Source organism: Vulpes lagopus, chromosome 17, assembly GCF_018345385.1.
Source record: "Vulpes lagopus strain Blue_001 chromosome 17, ASM1834538v1, whole genome shotgun sequence".
Taxonomy (NCBI): domain Eukaryota; kingdom Metazoa; phylum Chordata; class Mammalia; order Carnivora; family Canidae; genus Vulpes; species Vulpes lagopus.
Window position 1 is genome coordinate 19,017,297 of NC_054840.1, and position 19,211 is coordinate 19,036,507.

The 19,211-nt window shown below is 35.3% G+C and overlaps 1 protein-coding gene across 1 annotated transcript in view; it reads right to left on the reverse strand.

The window, feature by feature from the left end:
* Positions 1-3,453: 3,453 nt before the first annotated feature.
* OSTN (osteocrin) overlaps positions 3,454-19,211 on the reverse strand; it is a 39,960-nt gene continuing 24,202 nt past the window's right edge. The window contains exons 4-5 of the mRNA XM_041732069.1: positions 7,250-7,342; positions 3,454-3,609 (exon numbers count right to left, since the gene is read on the reverse strand). Of these exons, the coding sequence (XP_041588003.1) occupies positions 7,258-7,342 (85 nt within the window). The 3' untranslated portion in view covers positions 3,454-3,609; positions 7,250-7,257. The remainder of the gene's footprint in view (positions 3,610-7,249; positions 7,343-19,211) is intronic.

Sequence of the window (19,211 nt, forward strand, 5' to 3'; positions counted from 1 at the left end):
CTTGGAAAATTAAACTCTATGGTCTCAATTTATGAAAAAAAAATTGTCCTTTCTCTTTCTTATGGTTGCGCTAGCTACTATCTCTTTTCTGTTCATTTGGACAACTGTCACTGAAACTACTACAACCAAATAAATATGTCACTAGAGAAAAGGAATACATGATTTATTGGGCTCTGGGAGAAAGTAACATTAGATGTCTCAGAGATAGATATTAAGAAAACTTTCTTACAAAACTATTTGCCTTTTGGTTTCTTAATTCCCATCACAGCATCATGAAATATTTGAGACTCATCATGTCTTAAGAGACTACACTCATTGTGCTAAAAAATAAACAAAACTCTGGCGTTTTCTTGATTCTATTTTCTTTTTCACATCTATACATCAAACTGCTCTTGATTGCATCTGAACAAGCTTATTTAATCAACTCAAGGCAGGGAGTTCAATTTTGTCTGTCACCTGTGCTAGCACAGAAACATCATCAAAGTAACTTTACAGAATATTAAGGACTAGAATAGGGCAGCCCGGGTGGCTCAGCAGTTTAGTGCCACCTTCAGCCCGGGGTGTGATCCCGGAGACCTGGGATCGAGTCCCATGTCAGGCTCCCTGCATGGAGCCTGCTTCTCCCTCTGCCTGTGTCTCTGCCTCTCTCCCTCTCTGTTTCTCTCATGAATAACTTAAAAAAAAATCAAGGACTAGAATAGATGGCCAGATGAGCCTACACACAGTTCCTTATTTCACATGGGGTAAATGCAGCTTATCTACATAATATTAATTTTGTGGTGCTTAAAGAGAAATCTATCTCGTAAGAGAGAACGGACAATATTGTTTAAGTTTAAAAACCCATAAAACAAATCAAGTTGAGTAATATATCTATAGTGTTATTTATATACTTGTTAGGAGCCATCAAATGTACATAAATATTAGTTGCTCAATAATGCTTAATTATTCTCACATATTTATACCAGTTAGAAACACAAACATAATACCGTTATAAAGAAAGTAAAAAACTCCTGTGTTCATCATCTCATGTTTATTAACTTTGGAATAGTTAAACAATATGCATTCTGAACATTCAGGGCTAAGGTAATTTTAAAAAGTTATTGCTACTTCTTCCTGTTAGAAGATTCCACCAAATTACCTTTTAATAGTTTGCTTTGAGAAATTTGATTCCTTTAAGTTATCTGTAGATTAAAGGTATAATTTGCTAGACTTTTTGTAGTGTGAGTAAATTTTAAGATGATATAACCAGGAATGAACATCCCTCATGAAAAACAGGTTATGTAATTGATGCCAGAAGATATAAATCCATATTTACAATTTGCTCTATGAAGCTTCACAAATGAATGAGATGATTCATCATATTCTTAACAGAAATTATGTTTTAATTTCCTGCTATGTTAAAAGAATGGCTTATTTCAAACTAGTGTACTGCTGACTTATTTTCTACTTTGTATAAAGTAGTGGTAAAAATTAAAATAGAAAATAAAATAGCTATGAGTGGAGAAAACATTTTTTTCTTTTTGTTCTTGAAGTCTTGTGTATATATTATGAGATAAATGCATTACACATTAGAATAGAGTATAAATCCATATATTGTGACCTCTGACTTTAATTAAACTGAAGGCCATACGCATAACTTTGCATTAAAAAAATAAAGATGATAGGAAATCAATTTGTTTAATTCAACTTTAAATCTTCACCATAAGAAAATCGTAGGCTTTAATACCTTTGTCAATGCATGAAGCAGCAGCACCTCATTGGATTAGAAGCTTACAAACACCCAGATGGGAGAAAAAGGGAAGAAAGAACTTCCAAGGCCTAGAACACATTCCTATAATTCAACAGAAGGTTGGGGAAAGATGGCAAGATACATTCTAACTTCTTAAATAATTCTTTCAAATGACAAGTCCTAGTACAGGATATTTACCCACTGCTAACTTCCTAATGCAAGTTTATGGAAAACAGAATTGGTTAGTTCTCTCAAAATTCATCTTTCTTTGCTACAGTCCATCTATTACATTTAACAGAACCATTAATTTGTTGTTTATTCTCTAAATTTAAATGTGAAGATTTTCAGCAGTTGGAAAGATTTCCCCAAAACTAAGAATCTATATGCAAACCCACTCTGTATTCTAAGTACACATGTTCACTTCTATGTTCTTTGAGTCCACTTTATTCTTTGAATGATATATTTATTCATTTCTTAGTTCAAATTAACAACTATCCATTTTTTCCTCTTGTAATATGAATATACCATCTTATAACATTCTTCCTTTTATGCTAAAATAAACCGCTGTCCTACTGACCAAACTTTCTTCCTCTCATATGTCAGATCTGTTTGACAGTGATTACTTGGGTTTAAAGAAGTGTTTTCTAGAGGCTTTAAAAACTTCTGCTAACTTATGCTGTGTCTGCTTCAAGAAATAAGTTATCTTTGTGTTTTGAAAGCATACCCAATGCACAACGGGCTCATGTACCTAAGTTGCAGTAACATCACAGTTACTGTTGAGAAATGAACTTTCCAGAGTATGACACTTTACGCTTTAATAGATCAATGAAAAATAATTTGAATCATTTTAAAGAAATCATTCTTAAACACAGTATACTTTTCAACACCTTATTAGACACAGTGTATGAAACCAGTTTTGTAGGTGAGTCACAGTATAATAAGCATCAAGAAGATACTTATTATACTGTGCTAAAATTATGTATATTTAATGAGCCCCAGACTGCTTTAGTAGTTAACTTTAGTAGTTAACTACTTAGTGATTCTTAGCCTTCCCCCATAATTTCATCTGTTACTCCTGTGAGGTTGTTCTCACAATTAACCACTGCTGCTCTTAATTAAATACCAGTTGTAATTTAGATAAAAGAAAAGTTGTTAGGGGACATGAAACCTCCAAACTTGACAAATGAGTGATATCCTTCACTTCCTAGTTCTGTTAACGTGCTCTGAACTGCAAGTATTTTCTCAGTTCTTTAGAAGAATAAAATTGATGGGCTTTATTACTGCTGTTTTTTTTTTCCCTTGTTTATAAATCTTTCTTCTTTTATTTCTGGAACTGGGGCTACGTTTTATTTGGTTGAACCTGACTGATAGGTGAATACATTAAGAGAAGCCTAATTTCATAATTATTACCCAAGAGGCTCACAGGCAAAGGATAAGAGAGAAATAAAATATTTAAGAGAACATATACAACACTGTCTTTCCTTGTTCCTCAATAAAGAGCAAACAGATTGTATCCAAGTTTTACAGAAACAAGTTGGTCTTCAGTTATTATTCTTCAACAGCATGAGTATAACTAGTAAATGCATATAGAAAGCATTTCACTGTACAGTGTTTCGATTGTTTCTTGGAAAAGCAAGTTTTGGAGTTAGGTAACCATTCCTCTTAACTAAAATACATATTTTAAAAAATCCATGCTTTGAAATGGTCTGCATAATTTAATTGAAGTTATAACAATACTTTGATGTGATAGACTGAAGTTCAAACTGTGGAAAGGATTTGCAGAAGGTCAGTTCTTTAGATGTTTTATCATTCAGAAGTGCAAAGAATTTCACTGAAGCATCTTCCATGTTTCTGTGATGTTCCCCCCGAGGAAGTTGTGTCTGCAAAAATGAAAATTGAAATTGTTAAAGCTACTGAGAGCTCCATAGATAAGGGAAGTACCATGAACATCGATTGACAAGAGCTAAAACTCTACAAGATGTTTCGTTATAGCTTTTTTTTTCTTAGGACATGTTTTAATTGCAAAGACAATAATGCAAAATGATAATTTCAGATGAAAAAACATTAAAAGGAGCATCTTCAATGTACAAGCCAGGTGCTTATGCTCAAGCCACAATTCCTTGCTTTGGATACCTGCTACATTCTATTTCTTTTCAGTCTTCAATCTTGGCTCAGGGATGTTGCCATGACATACAAAAGAAATGATCAAACTAATACTTTCAGTTTATTGCTATGAAAGCACATTGCTAATTGTATATTTTGCTCTACTTAAAGGGCCCAACAATAATACTGACATTTAAACATGATATTTCTGCTCTTTGAGAGTTCTTTTAATATATATGAATGATAGTGTGTCAATATTTATCTAAAATAAAAAATTGTCAGGAAAATACAGCAACATATGCCTTACATTATTAAAAGTCTTTGTGCATGTGGCAGCAAGGGAAAGCATAACTAATAGTCCTATTTCTACCAAATTTCATCAGGAAGGCATCCTAGTTTCAATGGCAGTGATGTAGAACTTGCTAACTGTATTTAGAGAAGATATGAAATGTTAAATAAAACCCATTTGAGTTGCTTAGAGCTGAAGCCTATAAAAAACTCAAAACTGTGGTCCAATATGTTAATGACTTGGAGAAGACATTGTTCCAAATACCAGGTTATCTTCTTTTCTAAAACACATATTGAGAAGAGGTTATTTGTTCTGGAAACTAGGTAACATACAGCAGCTGCATCTAGATCTAAACTCAAACCACGCAAAACTTCCACGATTAGAACCAGTTTCACTTTTAGTATGAAGACTGAAACCGAGAAGGTGAAAACCCACAAATAAACCTACTTTAAAAGAGTACACATTAATTCCCACAGAAGTGGAACAAAGATTTTCACAAAGTATAACATCCCACTTCTGTTTGTTTTAGAAATGTATAACCAGAAAAGGTGGCATCCAGCAATGACAACTTAGCATCCTGAAGACTTTATAGGTCATGAAGAGAATGCTGGCCTAGAAGTTCAGAGACACCTGGGTTTGGGATTTTGCTCCAAAAGTCTGTAAAATTTTGAGCAAATCAATTTCCTCTCACAGACCCTCTCACAGACTCCTTTGTTAAAAACAAAACAAAACAAAAGGTTGGATTAAGTGAGATTTTATGTTTTTGAAACTCATAGTGACTTAATCCAAAAAATACTGTACCACTAAGAAATAACATACAAAAGTGATTTTGTAAAGTTAAATGGAAATCAGATATATTTTTTATGTTTTTTTTACTATTCATAAACTATAAAACACTAAACTTCATATGAGGAAGTAAAAAAGCATCTAAGAAATCTCAGTGATAATGGCAGGAAATAATGAATAGAAACCTAATGGTTAAACGGCTGCACCTGCAATGATTGACAAAAGGGAAAGAGAAAATATATGATGCTAAATTTTATTCTAAGCCTGTTCTTTTGTTTTATTACTATCTTGAAACTTTAACAATAAGGATAGTGGTTGTCATCATACCACTATGAAGGACATAATATATGAATTTGAATTTCACCCATAGTGATTCAGGAGACATTATATTAATTCAACTACCTTTTCATAGTTCAGTGGTTATCGGGAGTTTGTATGGTCTAAAATTTCATATGAAAATGTATATGTAAATGAGTTTCCTACATGATTTTTTAAATCATAACCTGTTTTGGTTTAATTCAGAAATACTAAAATGGGCGATAATCCAGCATGTCCAAGGTGATAGAGTACATGTAGAAACCTATTTGTTTCAATCTCAGTGTCATAATGCTCTCAATACATCGAGAAACTGGAGGATTATGATCCTAATTTCAAGGAGTTACTTGGTTCTTAATAGCAATTAGATCCTACTCAAAGATAATGTGGTGATTTTAAACAGTCCTGAAGAGTAACCATACTTGGTATATCTCTAGATATAAGGAAAGTTCAATCCATGTTTTGAAGATGGTAGTGCTCAAAATGCACTGTTTTATTCACAGTACTCATTAAATCCTCTCATATTGGTGGACATCAGTAACTTCATGATTTCATTGATCAAGAGCTCCATGGAGAAAAAAAAAATCTTTTAACTGAGTCATTCTGAGAATAATAAAGTTGAAGTAAAAATATTGGCTTCTCATTATGGTTTAGGGCATTTGATGAAAAGAAAAAACTGGCAGGATTTAAATTGAGAGGTTCAGGGATAGTGTGATGTTTTGGGGAATCTGTATCATTGGTCTAAGGATCATCCTGAGAGAAATAAAAAGCATGAAATTCATGCTTGAAATTGGCAAAACAGTTCCAGATTGTCTTATCTGCTTAAGAGGGAGGATGCATCCTCTGTAAGCTTTACTGAGAAAAAATACGTTGCCTAGATTTTATGTTTAACATTTTATTTTTAAAATATATAATGTATGACTAAATATACTTTTGAAAATGTAAGCTCAGAATTTAAGCTTTCTGGAGTTTAAGCTCTGGAATTTAAGCTACTTACATCATTTACTAGCCATATGGCATTGTGGGTTAATATGCCTTTTCTGCTTATTGTATATTAGTAATAGTATTAGCTATTATTATGGAGTACTTACATGTCAGACACTACTTTAAATGCTTAATATGTTTCAATTCATTTAGTACCCTGGACAATATAATTTGATAGAATTTATTATTGTCCTCATTTTACAGAGTGGAATTTCAGAATTTAACCAAGGTCCCACAACTAACAGATAGATGAACTGGGGTTTGATCCACAGAGCTGGCCTCTCCAGCTGACACTTCACTCCTCGTAATGTACTACTTCTCAAGATACTGAATAGTGATCGGACCTAATTTATGGAATGGGATGATCGCACCAAGTATAGGGCCCAGCACAGAGTACATTTTCAGAACTGTAATCGAAGATCACATTATGTAGTGTGTGCCCCATATATATCTAATTTAATTCTCATAATACCACTATGTTACTATCTAATGGTACAAGATGTAGAGAAACAAGTATGGAAACAAGATAATGAACAAGTGACAGAGCTAGGATTGGGATTAGGTGTTCTGATTCCATGGCTAATACTCTTTCTGCTATACTATTCTCTCCCCTATGGTCCATGTTATTACAATTCTGGGGATGTAGTCATTAGCAACCAAATGGTGCGTGTCACTGAAATCTGTCTTCTTCATAATAGAGGGATTACTACACAGTTATGTATTTATTACATCAATTACATCAGTGATTTATTACATCATAGAATTTTAACCATTGCTCACATATTAATATTCAATAATTATATAAAAATTGGTGGGAATAACTGAATCTTTTTATGGTGAAGTAGATCTCGAATATTCTTTTGCTTCTTTAATGTATTTAAGTTACTTAACATCAATATACTGAGTACAGGAATGTTGAAACAGTGAATTTATAAGCTAGGAAATCAAAAGGGCAATATACAAATCAAGATGCATCCATTAGTCCATTGTGAAATGTTAGTCCGAAGCCTGCATATCCTGCTACACATTCAAATTGTACTCACGTTTGGTATCAGCCCCTGGAATTTGAGAGACGGTTTCCACCAATCCGATCCACAGGAACACCAAATCGCCTTTTTGGATGATCTATTACTTTCCTGAAACAAACCAAGGAGAACATTTTTAAGCTAAAGTCCAAGTTATCAGTTATGACTTTTGTTCTTTTATATCTTGCAGATCTAGGGGCTTTCTTTAGGAGTTGGAATACACACACTAGTTACCATCCATCAGCTTCATCAGCACCCACTATGTGCCAGACACTATCTCTTATCCTCTCAACCTCTGTCAAAGTAGGTATAACTACCTCTACTTTATATCTGAGGAATCTGAAGGTTTGAGAAATTAAATTACTTATCCAAAATCAAACAGTGCAGATGAAAAGCCGGGTCTAATTAGCATATCAGTCTGCTGAGTGTTTAGCTTGGGTAAGTCCCTTTCTCTTTTCAAATGTTGGTGTATTCCTCTGTTATGGAAGACAATTGCACTAGGTCAGTGTTTTCCCCAATCTCTGACTCAGAATGGTTCTTCCAGGGAAGAATGATGGTGGGGGTGGTAACAGTGCTTACTTATGTCATCACTTATTTCGTCATTCAGATTTTACCCAGAGAAGCTTTGTACAAAATGGCCTATGTCTGTTACATATTCTCTGTGTCAATTATTATTTGAAAAAATAGTTTTATTATTAAAATGAAGTTTAAAAAATCAGATGAGAGGACTTCTAGCTTGTATGTTTAGTAAATTCTCTCTTTAGAAAGAAGCAATGTTTTAATTTGATTTGTAATTGCCATCCCTTAGTTCCACCAAATAAAAATCCTAATAGGGGAGGTCCCAGAACTCTCAGAACATAACTCTCACTGGCCTTGGAACTAAGAGAAGTTTTCAGTCTTCTTCATGAAGACAGAGACAACTGAATCAATTATTTTTAAATATTTTGTTTGTTTGTTTGTTTGTTTATTTATGAGAGACACACAGAGAGAAGCAGAGACACAGGAAGAGGGAGAAGCAGTCTCCTCGAAGGGAGCCCGATGCAGGACTTGATCCCAGGATCACAACCCGAGCCAAAGGCAGACGCTCAACCACTTAGCCACCAGGCATCCTCAACTGAATCAATTTTCAAAGGCTTAAAGAATTAACATATTTGTTTCAGAACATTCTGAATCGCTTCTATTCTACCTGCATTAGATTGTCGATATACACTACACAATTTAAACATTAAATATGAACAAAAACTTCAATATCTATGATTTTTTTCTATTATCATTTATTATGTAACTACCATTTAAGGCTCCTGCGGCTACCTTGGGATTGATAAATCAGGCATAGCCTTTGCTTTCAAAAATCTATGATTAAGTACTCTTAGATGAGTAATGAGAAAATAAGAACACGCAGAGGAAAAAATATCTCATTTTTATTGACACAAGGTCTTTATTAACTACCAGGTCTAATAAGTGTTCCTCATATCATTATTAGGTAAATAATTGATTTTAAGGCTCTGAGAAGTATAGAGAAAAATGGAAACATGGGGTATTTTTATTACTGTGTCTTGCACATGGAACATCCATTTACACTGATTGTAATTAAAATAATAAATTGGATGGTAATTAATATTTAATGCTTTATATATGTCAGTCATATGTGCTTAGTACTATGTAGACAAAGATGATAAAAATAGGCAATGAATCAAATTTGGAGGTTATCTCCAAATGATATTGGAGGAACAGGGCCATGTTATGTGTTTTTTGTTTTGTTTTGTTTTGTTTTGCTCTGTTTTGTACCTAATGCAGCCTTCTTTTCTATTGATTCACATCCACCATCTTTTCTAGGTTGGCTTGTGGTTCTGTTAGTCAATGCAGATGGCATAGTATATATGATCTTATAAGGCTGTCTGCTAGACAGTAGTTCGATCAGTGGGGGGGGGGATCCAGGAAAAAAAATTAGTGCTTATTCTTAACCTAGCCATAACACTACCTCTACTCTTTAGATTTCTGAAAAACATACCTTCTGAAGTGGGGTCTATCTTTGTACTCTGGATTTTTTGATACTACATTGACTACATATTTTTCAACTTGATAGTCAAAGGGGAAACATATTCTCTATAAAATAAGCACACATTTAATGATGAAGAGTCATAGGATATTATGCATATCAGTTGTGCTATGGGTATTCTGATATAATTATAAGTAATTATTTTTGGAAAAAAGAAAAAAACACCTTTTATATTTTTTATTTTTATTCACATAATTTATAAACTTTTATTTTAAGCAGTTATTTTCCTTATGGTAGTAAGAATAAGGTCTCAAGGACATTCACACCATAACCTACAGAACCCATAAGTACATCACCTTACATAGCAAAAGATACTTTGCAGATAGGATTAAAAAGGACTTTGAGATGAGAGGATTATTCTGAATTATCTGAGTAGGCCCACTCTGACTGAAGAGTGGGTTGGTTGGAGAGCTGCACTCTGAGAAGGACTTAACCCACCACCACTGGCCTTGAGGATGGAGGAAAGGATCAAGAACAAAGGAATGCTAGGGGTGCCCATGTGGCTCAGTCAGTTGGGTATCTGACTCTTGATTTCTGTTCAGGTCATGATCTCAGGGTCCTTGCTTGACTCTGCGCTCAGTGGGGAGCCTGCTTGAGGATTCTCTCTCCCTCTCCCTCCACCCTCCTCCTCTGTTCACACACACACACACACACACACACACACACACACTCTCTCTCTCTCTCTCTCTCTCTCTCTCTCTCTGTCTCTCTCAAATAAATAAATCTTAAAATAAAAGAAAAGGAATTCTGTGACTTCTAGAGGTTCTCAAAAGAAAATGAGAATATAAGTCCTACAACCAAAAGGACTGAATTCTGCCAACAACCTAAAAGAACAGGAAATGATTTCTCCTCTGGACCCTCCAGGAGTGCTACATGCTGACCTCTTGACTTCTTCCTTAGTCAGCTGGCACATCAGGCAAAGGAGAGCACAGAGCGGCCAGCAGGGAGAATTATAGCTACACAGTGGCTAACAATCCATCACATGGCTGCACCTAATTGGAAAGGAAACTAAGGAAAGTTGTGTAGATTGGCATATGGTGACTGCCAAGGTTCTATTGGATTTTGGACCTACAGAATTGTAACAGAATATATTTGTATTGTTTTGAGTCCAGAAGTTTAAGGTAATGTATTACCATAGTGATAAAACATGAATATATTTGTGTGATTGAGAGCTTATGTCGTGGGCAATGTTCTGTATATATAAAAAATGAGACTGATAATGACTTTTTATTCCTTGAACCCTTCAGTCACTTTACTGACTAACTCCATCAGGGCAGGGGTAAGATAAAAGTCACCTCAGGGTGGAGGAGAGTGCTCAGAAGTTCCAGACAAGTAGGAAGAGGAAGAAAAAAAAAAAGAAAAAAAATGTAGGAAGAGGAAGTGAGAAAGCAACCCCTTCCAGATGTTTAAAGGCCTGGTGAGAAGGGGAAGGAAATGGCATACTTTTTAATCCTATCTGCAAAGTATCTTTTGCTATGTAAGGTGATGTACTTATGGGTTCTGTAGGTTATGGTGTGAATGTCCTTGAGGAGACCTTATTCTTACTACCATGAGCCTGGTGAGAAGGGGAAGGAAATGGCAGAGTAGTGCCACACATGTGATCTGACCTCCCAAAGCGCCTGTGGCATGGATGGTGGCAGGAAAAGTAACGCTTCTGCTTTTTTAAAGGAAAGTATGATGTGTTATTATAAATTAGAACATGACATGTATTGGTTAAGAGTCCTAATGCATTTTTTAAAAAATAAAGATAAAATAAATGAAAGTAGCATTTTCCCCTTTCTTTCCTGCAGTTGATCTTTTTTTGCTCAAGCAAATAAAAGGCAGCTATAGTGATGGAAAGGCAAATAAATTATTTTTTTCCTTACATCTTCCCTTGTTCCATGTCCTTTCCTTCCATTCTTTCCCCAAGACTTGATTAGGAACCAGGATATGAAAGACTTTGATTCTATTTGGTTCTTCTACTTAATGGTAGTGTAAGCGTTTGTAAGACTGTTGTCATTCTGAGCTTCTCTCTCTCTCTCTCTTTGATAAAATTTAGATAATACTTGCTCGCCTATCTTTCAGACCTGTTTGTTTATTTAACACACTTATTTCTTAACTAAATTTGATTGCTTTATGCAGAACCATTGTTATTTATTCTCTGCGCTGGGCATACAGTGGTGAATGAGATATGCACTATCTGTTAAAGCTCACATTTTACTTGAGAAAAGCTAACGAGGCCTCCCTCTCTCTCTCTCAAATAAATAAATAAAATCTTAAAAAAACAAAAAACAAAAAAACATGGGGCACCTGGGTCGCTTGGTTGGTTAAACATCTGTCTTTGGCCCAGGTCAGGATCCCAGGGACCTGGGATCAAGCCTCACATTGGGCTTCCTGCTCAGTGGGGAGCTTGCTTCTCTCTCTCTCTCTCTGCCCTTCCTCACCTATCATGTTCTCACTCTCATGCTTTTTCTCTCTCTCAAACAAATAAATAAAGTCTTTTAAAAAATGGGGCACCTGGGTGGCTTAGTTGGTTAAGCATCTGCCTTCAGCCCAGGTCATGATCTCAGGGTCCTGGGATCCAGTCCTTCATTGGGCTCCCTGCTCCCTGGGGAGCCTGCTTTTCCTTCTTCCTCTGCCTCTGCCCTTCCCTCTGCCTGTGTATTTTTTCTTTCTCTCTCAAATAAATAAATAAAATCTTTAAAAAAAGAAAAAGCTAATGAAATAATTTTTACACATTTTAACTGATCCTACTATCATTTTCTATCAGTCCTCCCCTATCCACTGGTTTTCAAACTATTTGTAGTTTACTATTTATACAAATAAAAGGTTTGTAAAAGAGATCAATACCTAAAATGTTAAGTAAAGAACTGTCTCTATAGGGGCGCCTGGGTATCTCAATCAGTTAAGCATCTGCCTTTGGGTCAGGTCATGATCTCGGGATCCTGGGATCCAGCCTTGCATCAGGCTCCTTGCTCAGCAGAGTCTGCTATTCTCATTCTCTCTCGCTCTGCCACTTCCCCTGCTTGTGTTCTTGCTCTCTCTCTCTCTAATAAATAATAATAATAATAATAATAATAATAATAATAATAATAATAAAAAGACCTGTCACTGTAAAGAAGTGCCCCTCCTTCTCCCTATATGGTGGTCCCTGAAAGAGCTTCCAGAAACACTTCAGGGTGCTTACAGCAGAGTTTGAAAACCACTGGCCAAGTGGATATGAATGCTTTTGTTCTAGCCACAGATCCATATAATTACTTTGATATTTTTTCTAAAATTTGAAATTGGTTTCAAATGCTCATATGTATCTTTAAATCAAAGAAGAAAAATCAATAAACAAATATATATGAAAAGCCATTCAGTATTTAACATTTTTGGCACTAAAACAAAATGAAAACAGTTATTCCCATAAAGCAGTTAAACCAAAAAAAGATCATATTTCAGTAGGTTAAATAATTTCTATACAGCCTCCAACTATTTAGAAGTAAAATGGCTAACTAGTATTTATCTTAACACTTTTGCTGTTATGAAATATATATCACTGTACTAAGCTCTAAACAAGTACACTTACAGGAATAAACAATGTGTAAAACATAAAAGTTAAGAAAGTGAAATATTCTTAAGACCAAAGGGGAAAGCTGTACTTTCTGACTATCTAGTCCCTCTTGTGACAAAATAATGGTATGACATGGCTTATATTATAGATCTGTGTTCATTTTCCATTTTAAACGATTCTGAAATAGTTTAAGGATACAAAAATATCTGCCAAACTAATATAGAGAATAGATTGATTATTTTAAATATAACTTTAAACTTTACACTAATATATACTTCTTGTGTTAAATAGGATTCTTTTAAACATTTATATTCTTTGCTCATCTACATTCTAAAAAGCTTTTTACATTCTAAAACAACAGTTATAAAATATGTATTTAAATATTTTATTGAGAATCACTTCACACATACGAAATAGCCTCTAGAATTATCTATTTGCAGTTTAAAGAAAAATAAAATGAACATTCTTGTTGGCACCAAATGAAGAAATAGAATATTACCTGCACTTTGGAATTAACCTGCATTCTTGCTCCCAAATTGCGTCCCTTTCATGGCTCCGTTGCCAAGGTAATCTGTAGACTGCATTTTGGTCTAATTATCTCCTTGCTTTTCCTTATAATCTAGATGTATTATTCAAAACTCTCTTGTTTAGTGTAGATGGTTCTAAAATTTTATTTAAAAGAAATTGGGATCCCTGGGTGGTGCAGCGGTTTAGCGCCTGCCTTTGGCCCAGGGCGCGATCCTGGGGATCCGGAATCGAATCCCACGTCGGGCTCCCGGTGCATGGAGCCTGCTTCTCCCTCTGCCTGTGTCTCTGCCTCTCTCTCTCTCTCTGTGTGACCATCATAAATAAGTAAAAATTTAAAAAAAAATTAAAAGAAATCATGTATGAACTCTTCTTGACTTCTTTCAGCAAGTATTTTGGTTTGAGATTTGTCCATGTTGATATATATAGCTTCAGTTCTTTATTTTCACTGCTGTAAATATTTCATTCTATTAACATACAACCACTTATTTAGACATTCTACCGTAGATGGAAATTGGAATTATTTTCTTTTTTGTTGTTACGTATTCTTCAGATGAAAATTTTCTTATAGATGCCTTTAGGGCACATTTAAAGATTTCTCTCAAGTGTGTTTTTAGAAGTACCATTGTCAACTATGCCTATGCTTAATTCTATTACCTAGTGACAGACTGTTCCAAAGTTGTACCAATTTACATATCCAAGAGTGGTGTGTGACAACTCCCAATTGTTTCAGATCTAGGCCAAACCTTGCAATGTGGGCTTTTCATCTTCCCCTATATTCATCTGTTTTGTTTCAGAAATTCCACAAATGAGTGAAATCATATGGTATTTGTCTTTCTCTGACTGACTTATTTCACTTAGCATGATATCCTCTACTTCTATCCATGTTGTTGCAAATGGCAAGATGTCAAGCATTTGCAATTTTATCTCATTGTGGTTTTAATTTGGTTCCCCTGAATAAGTTTCTCCCCTTTTCCTTTGTTTATTGGCTGCTTGGATTTCTTCTCATGGAAGTACCTGTTCAAGTCTGCTGCCTGTTTTCTATTGGTTAGTTTTTGTTTTGTTTTGTTTTCTTTTTTCTTTTCTTTTCTTTTCTTTTTTTTTCTTTTTTTCTTTTTCTTTTTTTTTTTTTTTAGAGAGGGAGAGAGATAGACAGAGAAGGTGGGGAGGTGCAGTGGGAGAAGAGAGAGAATTTTAAGCAGATTCCACACCCTGCTTGAAGCCCGAGGCAGGGCTCAATCTCACAACCCTAAAATCTTGAGCCAAAAGCAAGAGCCCGACACTTACCACTCAGGTATCCCAGTTAGTTCTTCTTCTTTTTTTTTAATATTGATTTGTAGGAGGGTTACAAATACTCCAAAAGTTAGATTTTTGTCAGTTATATGCGAAATACTTTCCCATTTGTGGTTAGTCTTTATTGTGTCTTTTATGAAAATCTTTAATGTTGTTTTTAAATTTATCAATATTTTTACTTTTTGTTTATTAATGACTCCTGCTCTAATGTTATGAAGATATTCCTTTATTTCATCCTAAAATATTTTTGTAGTTTTTCCTTTCACATTTATGTTCTTAATTCTTTTGAAATTTTTTATATATGGAATGAGACAAAGGTCATTTTTTTATATTCATACTCAGTTATTTATAAATGTTAGGTTCATGGACAATCCTTTTGCAACTTTACCTCAAATTGTATCGAATCAAAGGTATAAATAAGTCTGGAGAGAACTGAAGTTTTTACGATATCGAATCTTACTATCTAAGATCTTTCTTTAGGTTATCTTTCATGCCTTCTCAAGAATTTTTGTAATTTTCTCCATAAAAGACCTTTCATAGTTTATTAGATTTTCTATTGTTGTGACACCATTTAAAGGCATGGGCTGTAAGGTTTTTTAATAGGTGCCCTTTACTTGGTTAAAACAAAGTTTCCCTCTATTTCTATTATTAGTTTATCAGTGATTTTGATCATAAGTAGATGTTTAATTTTACTGAGTGCTTTTTCAGCATCTATTGAATGATCTGGCTTAGCTTCTTCAGTCTATTATCCTGTTAATTGACTTTCCAAAGCAAACCAACCTTATACTGTATTTTTGTGATGAACTCAAAGATGATGCTGTATTGTCTTTTTAATACATTACTGGAATTGTTTTGATATTTTTTGTAGGAATTTTATCTTCTCTCCTTAATGCTACTATTCTAAATTTTTTTCTTGTTCTTTCTGTATATAGTTTTGATGACCAGATAATGCTTTCTCATGAAATGAATTGAAGATTGTACCTTCTTTTTTGGTTATCCTATTGGGATTTAATTACATCAAGGTATGAAAATATGTCCCATATGGTAACCAGAGCTTTAAAAATTTTAAGCTTAGTTTGTGGACTGGAGCTTAATTGAAGTTAATAGCTATTTCATGTGAATGTAAAAGTTTTCCTTTTCTTTCTCCCAATTGTTTTATACAACAACAACTTTTACCAATCCTGCTTTACAATTTCGAGCTCCAAGGAAAGAAACCTAAGAATCAGAGTGTGGGGAATGTTCTCTAAAAACAACAGTCTTATCTGCTGGTATCTCTTAAATGGTCAATAAAATGTCAGGCCCTGTCAAGAAAGGCATGCCACTCCAGCAACTTTGAGTAATATGCAGAAAAGGAACATATGCAGTAATGGTAAACAGAGGATGTTCTTTTTAATAGCTCAGAAATTTATTTTTTAAGATTTTATTTATTTATTTGAGAAAAAGAGAGCATAAGCTAGGGAGAGGGGCAAAGGGAGAGGGGCAAAGGGAGAGGGGCAAAGGGAGAGGGGCTTAACAAGCTCCTCGCTGAGCAGGGATCTGACAGGGGGTTCGATCTCAGGACTATGGGATCATGACCTGAGTTGAAGGCAGATCCTTATCTGACTCAGCCACTGGGGGTCCCTTAAATAATTCAGTAATTTAGATTAGTAAAAGATGGAATTAAATTATTATACTATGAGGCTTAGATGAGTACAGTAGCCAGGATCCAACATGAACCTCAGTAATGCCACCATAATGCAGTCTCCTTCCACACTGAGCAGGGCTGACTTCTGTAACCAACAGTATATTGTGATTAATGTGTGACTTTCAAAGCTAAGTCATGGAAATGTTGCAGCTTCTTCCATATTGGATCACTCACATTATGGAAGTCATCTGCCATTTCCTAAGGACACTCTGACAGTCCTATAGAGAGGTTTATGTGGCAATGAACTAAAGCCTCCTGCCAACTGCCAGTGAGGAACTAAGACTTCCTGCCATCAGCCATGTTGAATGGGTCATTTTGGAAATGGATAATCCAGCCCTGATATACACCTCCAGGTGACTGCTGCCTTGGCCAACTTCTTCACTGTAACCTTTACAGGAACATTGGAGCCAGAATGCATTCAGGCAAGAGTTTTCTGGGTTTCTGATGCACAGAAATTATACAAGAACATCAATGTTTATTAATGTCTTAAGCTGCTAAGTGTTGGGTAGTTCACCTGTATAGCAATAGGTATCTAATACAGCGAAGTTCAAAATGCTCTGGGATTCCACAAGAGAAGAGATCACACCTAATTTGCAGGTCCCAGGAAGAATTTTTGGAGTATGTGGAAACAATAACAAATGATGGCCTCTGAATCCTGCAATCTTTGTTGTTGCAATTCAAAACTAAGGTATAGAATTAAGAAATGACTGGATGAGGGGGTGCCTGGATGGCTCAGTAGGAAGAACATGTGACTCGATCTCAGGGTCATGAGTTCAAGCCCCACATTGTGGGTAGAGATTACTTAAATAAATAAACTTTGGGTGCCTGGTACCTCAGTCAGTAAAACGTCTGCCTTCAGCTCAGGTCAAGAGCCCAGGGTCCAGGGTTGGAGCCCTACATCAGGCTCCCTGCTTAGCAGGGAGTTTGCTTCTCCCTCTCCTTCTGTCTGCCTCTATACCTGCTTATGATTTCTCTCTCTCTCTCTCTCTCTCTCTCTCTCTCTGTCAAAGAAATAAATAAAATCTTTACAAACAAACTTAAAAAAAGAAGAAATGACTGTAAGAGGACAGCTATACGAACTTGAAAGAACTAATGTATGAGGATAGACTAAAATGAAGGACTCAGCAAAGCCCTTTAAATCATGAAAAGGGAAATCATCAAAGTCCACAGGGTCATGTTTGAAACAGACAATTGGGCTTTTGAATCTAAATTCCAGAATATTAGGATGAAGGACCATAATAAGTCTGAATGATGATGTAATTTTTAGGGACCAATACATAATACCCCTTTTCCCCCAGAATCCACATTCAGAAACAATAGGTAAACAAGCTATGATCAATGAAAGGAAATCAAAATGTCATTTTTCTTAGTGATCAGCCGAATATAAGATATGACTTGACATCTGCATTTGAAAGGCCTTCTTCATATTTCCTGCTAGTATTAGACAGCTTTATGTGACTAGTCATGGTTATCTAATAACAGGAAGAAAGGGATCTACTAAACATGCTCAACTCGTCCTCAGTAAGTGGCCTATTAGATAAATGACTACTTTCTCTTCCAGAAGGGAGTGAATCAAGGGTAGGTAAGACAAAAAGCCAGTCTTTCCCTTATTAGAGTTCCTCTACATGGAAATTTGAGGCTTAATAAATGGGATGTGTTTAGGAAGATGGAAGAAAGTGCTATTTGGCTTAGCAGAAAGTTGATGTATGACTTTTGGAATTCTATTTCAAAGTAGTAATTCAAATTTAAGTGGATTCTATTGAATTTATGATGATGGTGCTGACTAAGCATAATGTCACCTTCTGAAGTATTATCCCAAGGAATGAGCATATGAACAGGCCTTCAGAAACAAACCATGAACACGAGTAAAAAATGAGATTCAAGTTTCTGTAAAGTAATATAGGCTTGCTTGATTTCGTAATTGCTGTAGAGTGCTAGGATAAGGTATAGGGGATCTTCATTTGCTTGGCTCATGAAACTTTGTGAGGACCTAATGAAACCTTCAGAACTTCTACCCAGCAAATAGATTTACATAAAAATGTCTTCTAGAATTTTTATTTATTTATTTATTTATTTATTTATTTATTTATTTATTTGCGGTGGGTGATGTACATATCAAATCTTATCCATGGAATCTTCTTTGGGGAGAAGGTTTTAAACTCATTCATATACGAGCTAGGGTAGGAAGTGAAGGCAAAGGGACTGTCTCAGTCTGTGGTGTTGAGCTGCTGTGATGAGAGGCTGGCAATAAAGAGCAGCTATAAGGAACAGTAGTCCTGGATCATTATGCTTAAGAGCATTTCTTATTATTGAGCCAGGCTTTTTGACTGGGAAAAAGGAAGCAGGGAAATAGGGTACCATACTTTGAATTATTTTCCTGTGTTTCTCACTCCGAAATTGAGCCCATTTTGAACTACTTCCTTGGGCATCACCAAATAAGAGCTGGAAAGGAATAGCAAAAACCATGAGACGTCTACGTCAGTCTAGGTCTGTATCATTGTTTCACAATTAATTAGAAAGGCAAATGAAATGTTAGGATTTTTATCTTTAAGCTTTGGGACTGTCATCAAGAAGGGCAATCATATCTGACAAGATGAAACCACAACTTCTATTCTCAACTGTCGTCTGAATTTTATGTCTGGCTTTGGATTGAAACCTATATATATAATAGTGAAAGGGAATATAAAGGAAGGGAAAAGAAATGTTGGGAAATATCAGGAAGGGAGACAGAACATAAAGACTCCTAACTCGGGGAAACGAACTAGGGGTGGTAGAAGGGGAGGAGGGCGGGTGTTGGAGGGGAATGGGTGACGGGCACTGAGGTGGACACTTGACGGGATGAGCACTGGGTGTTTTTCTGTATGTTGGTAAATTAAACACCAAT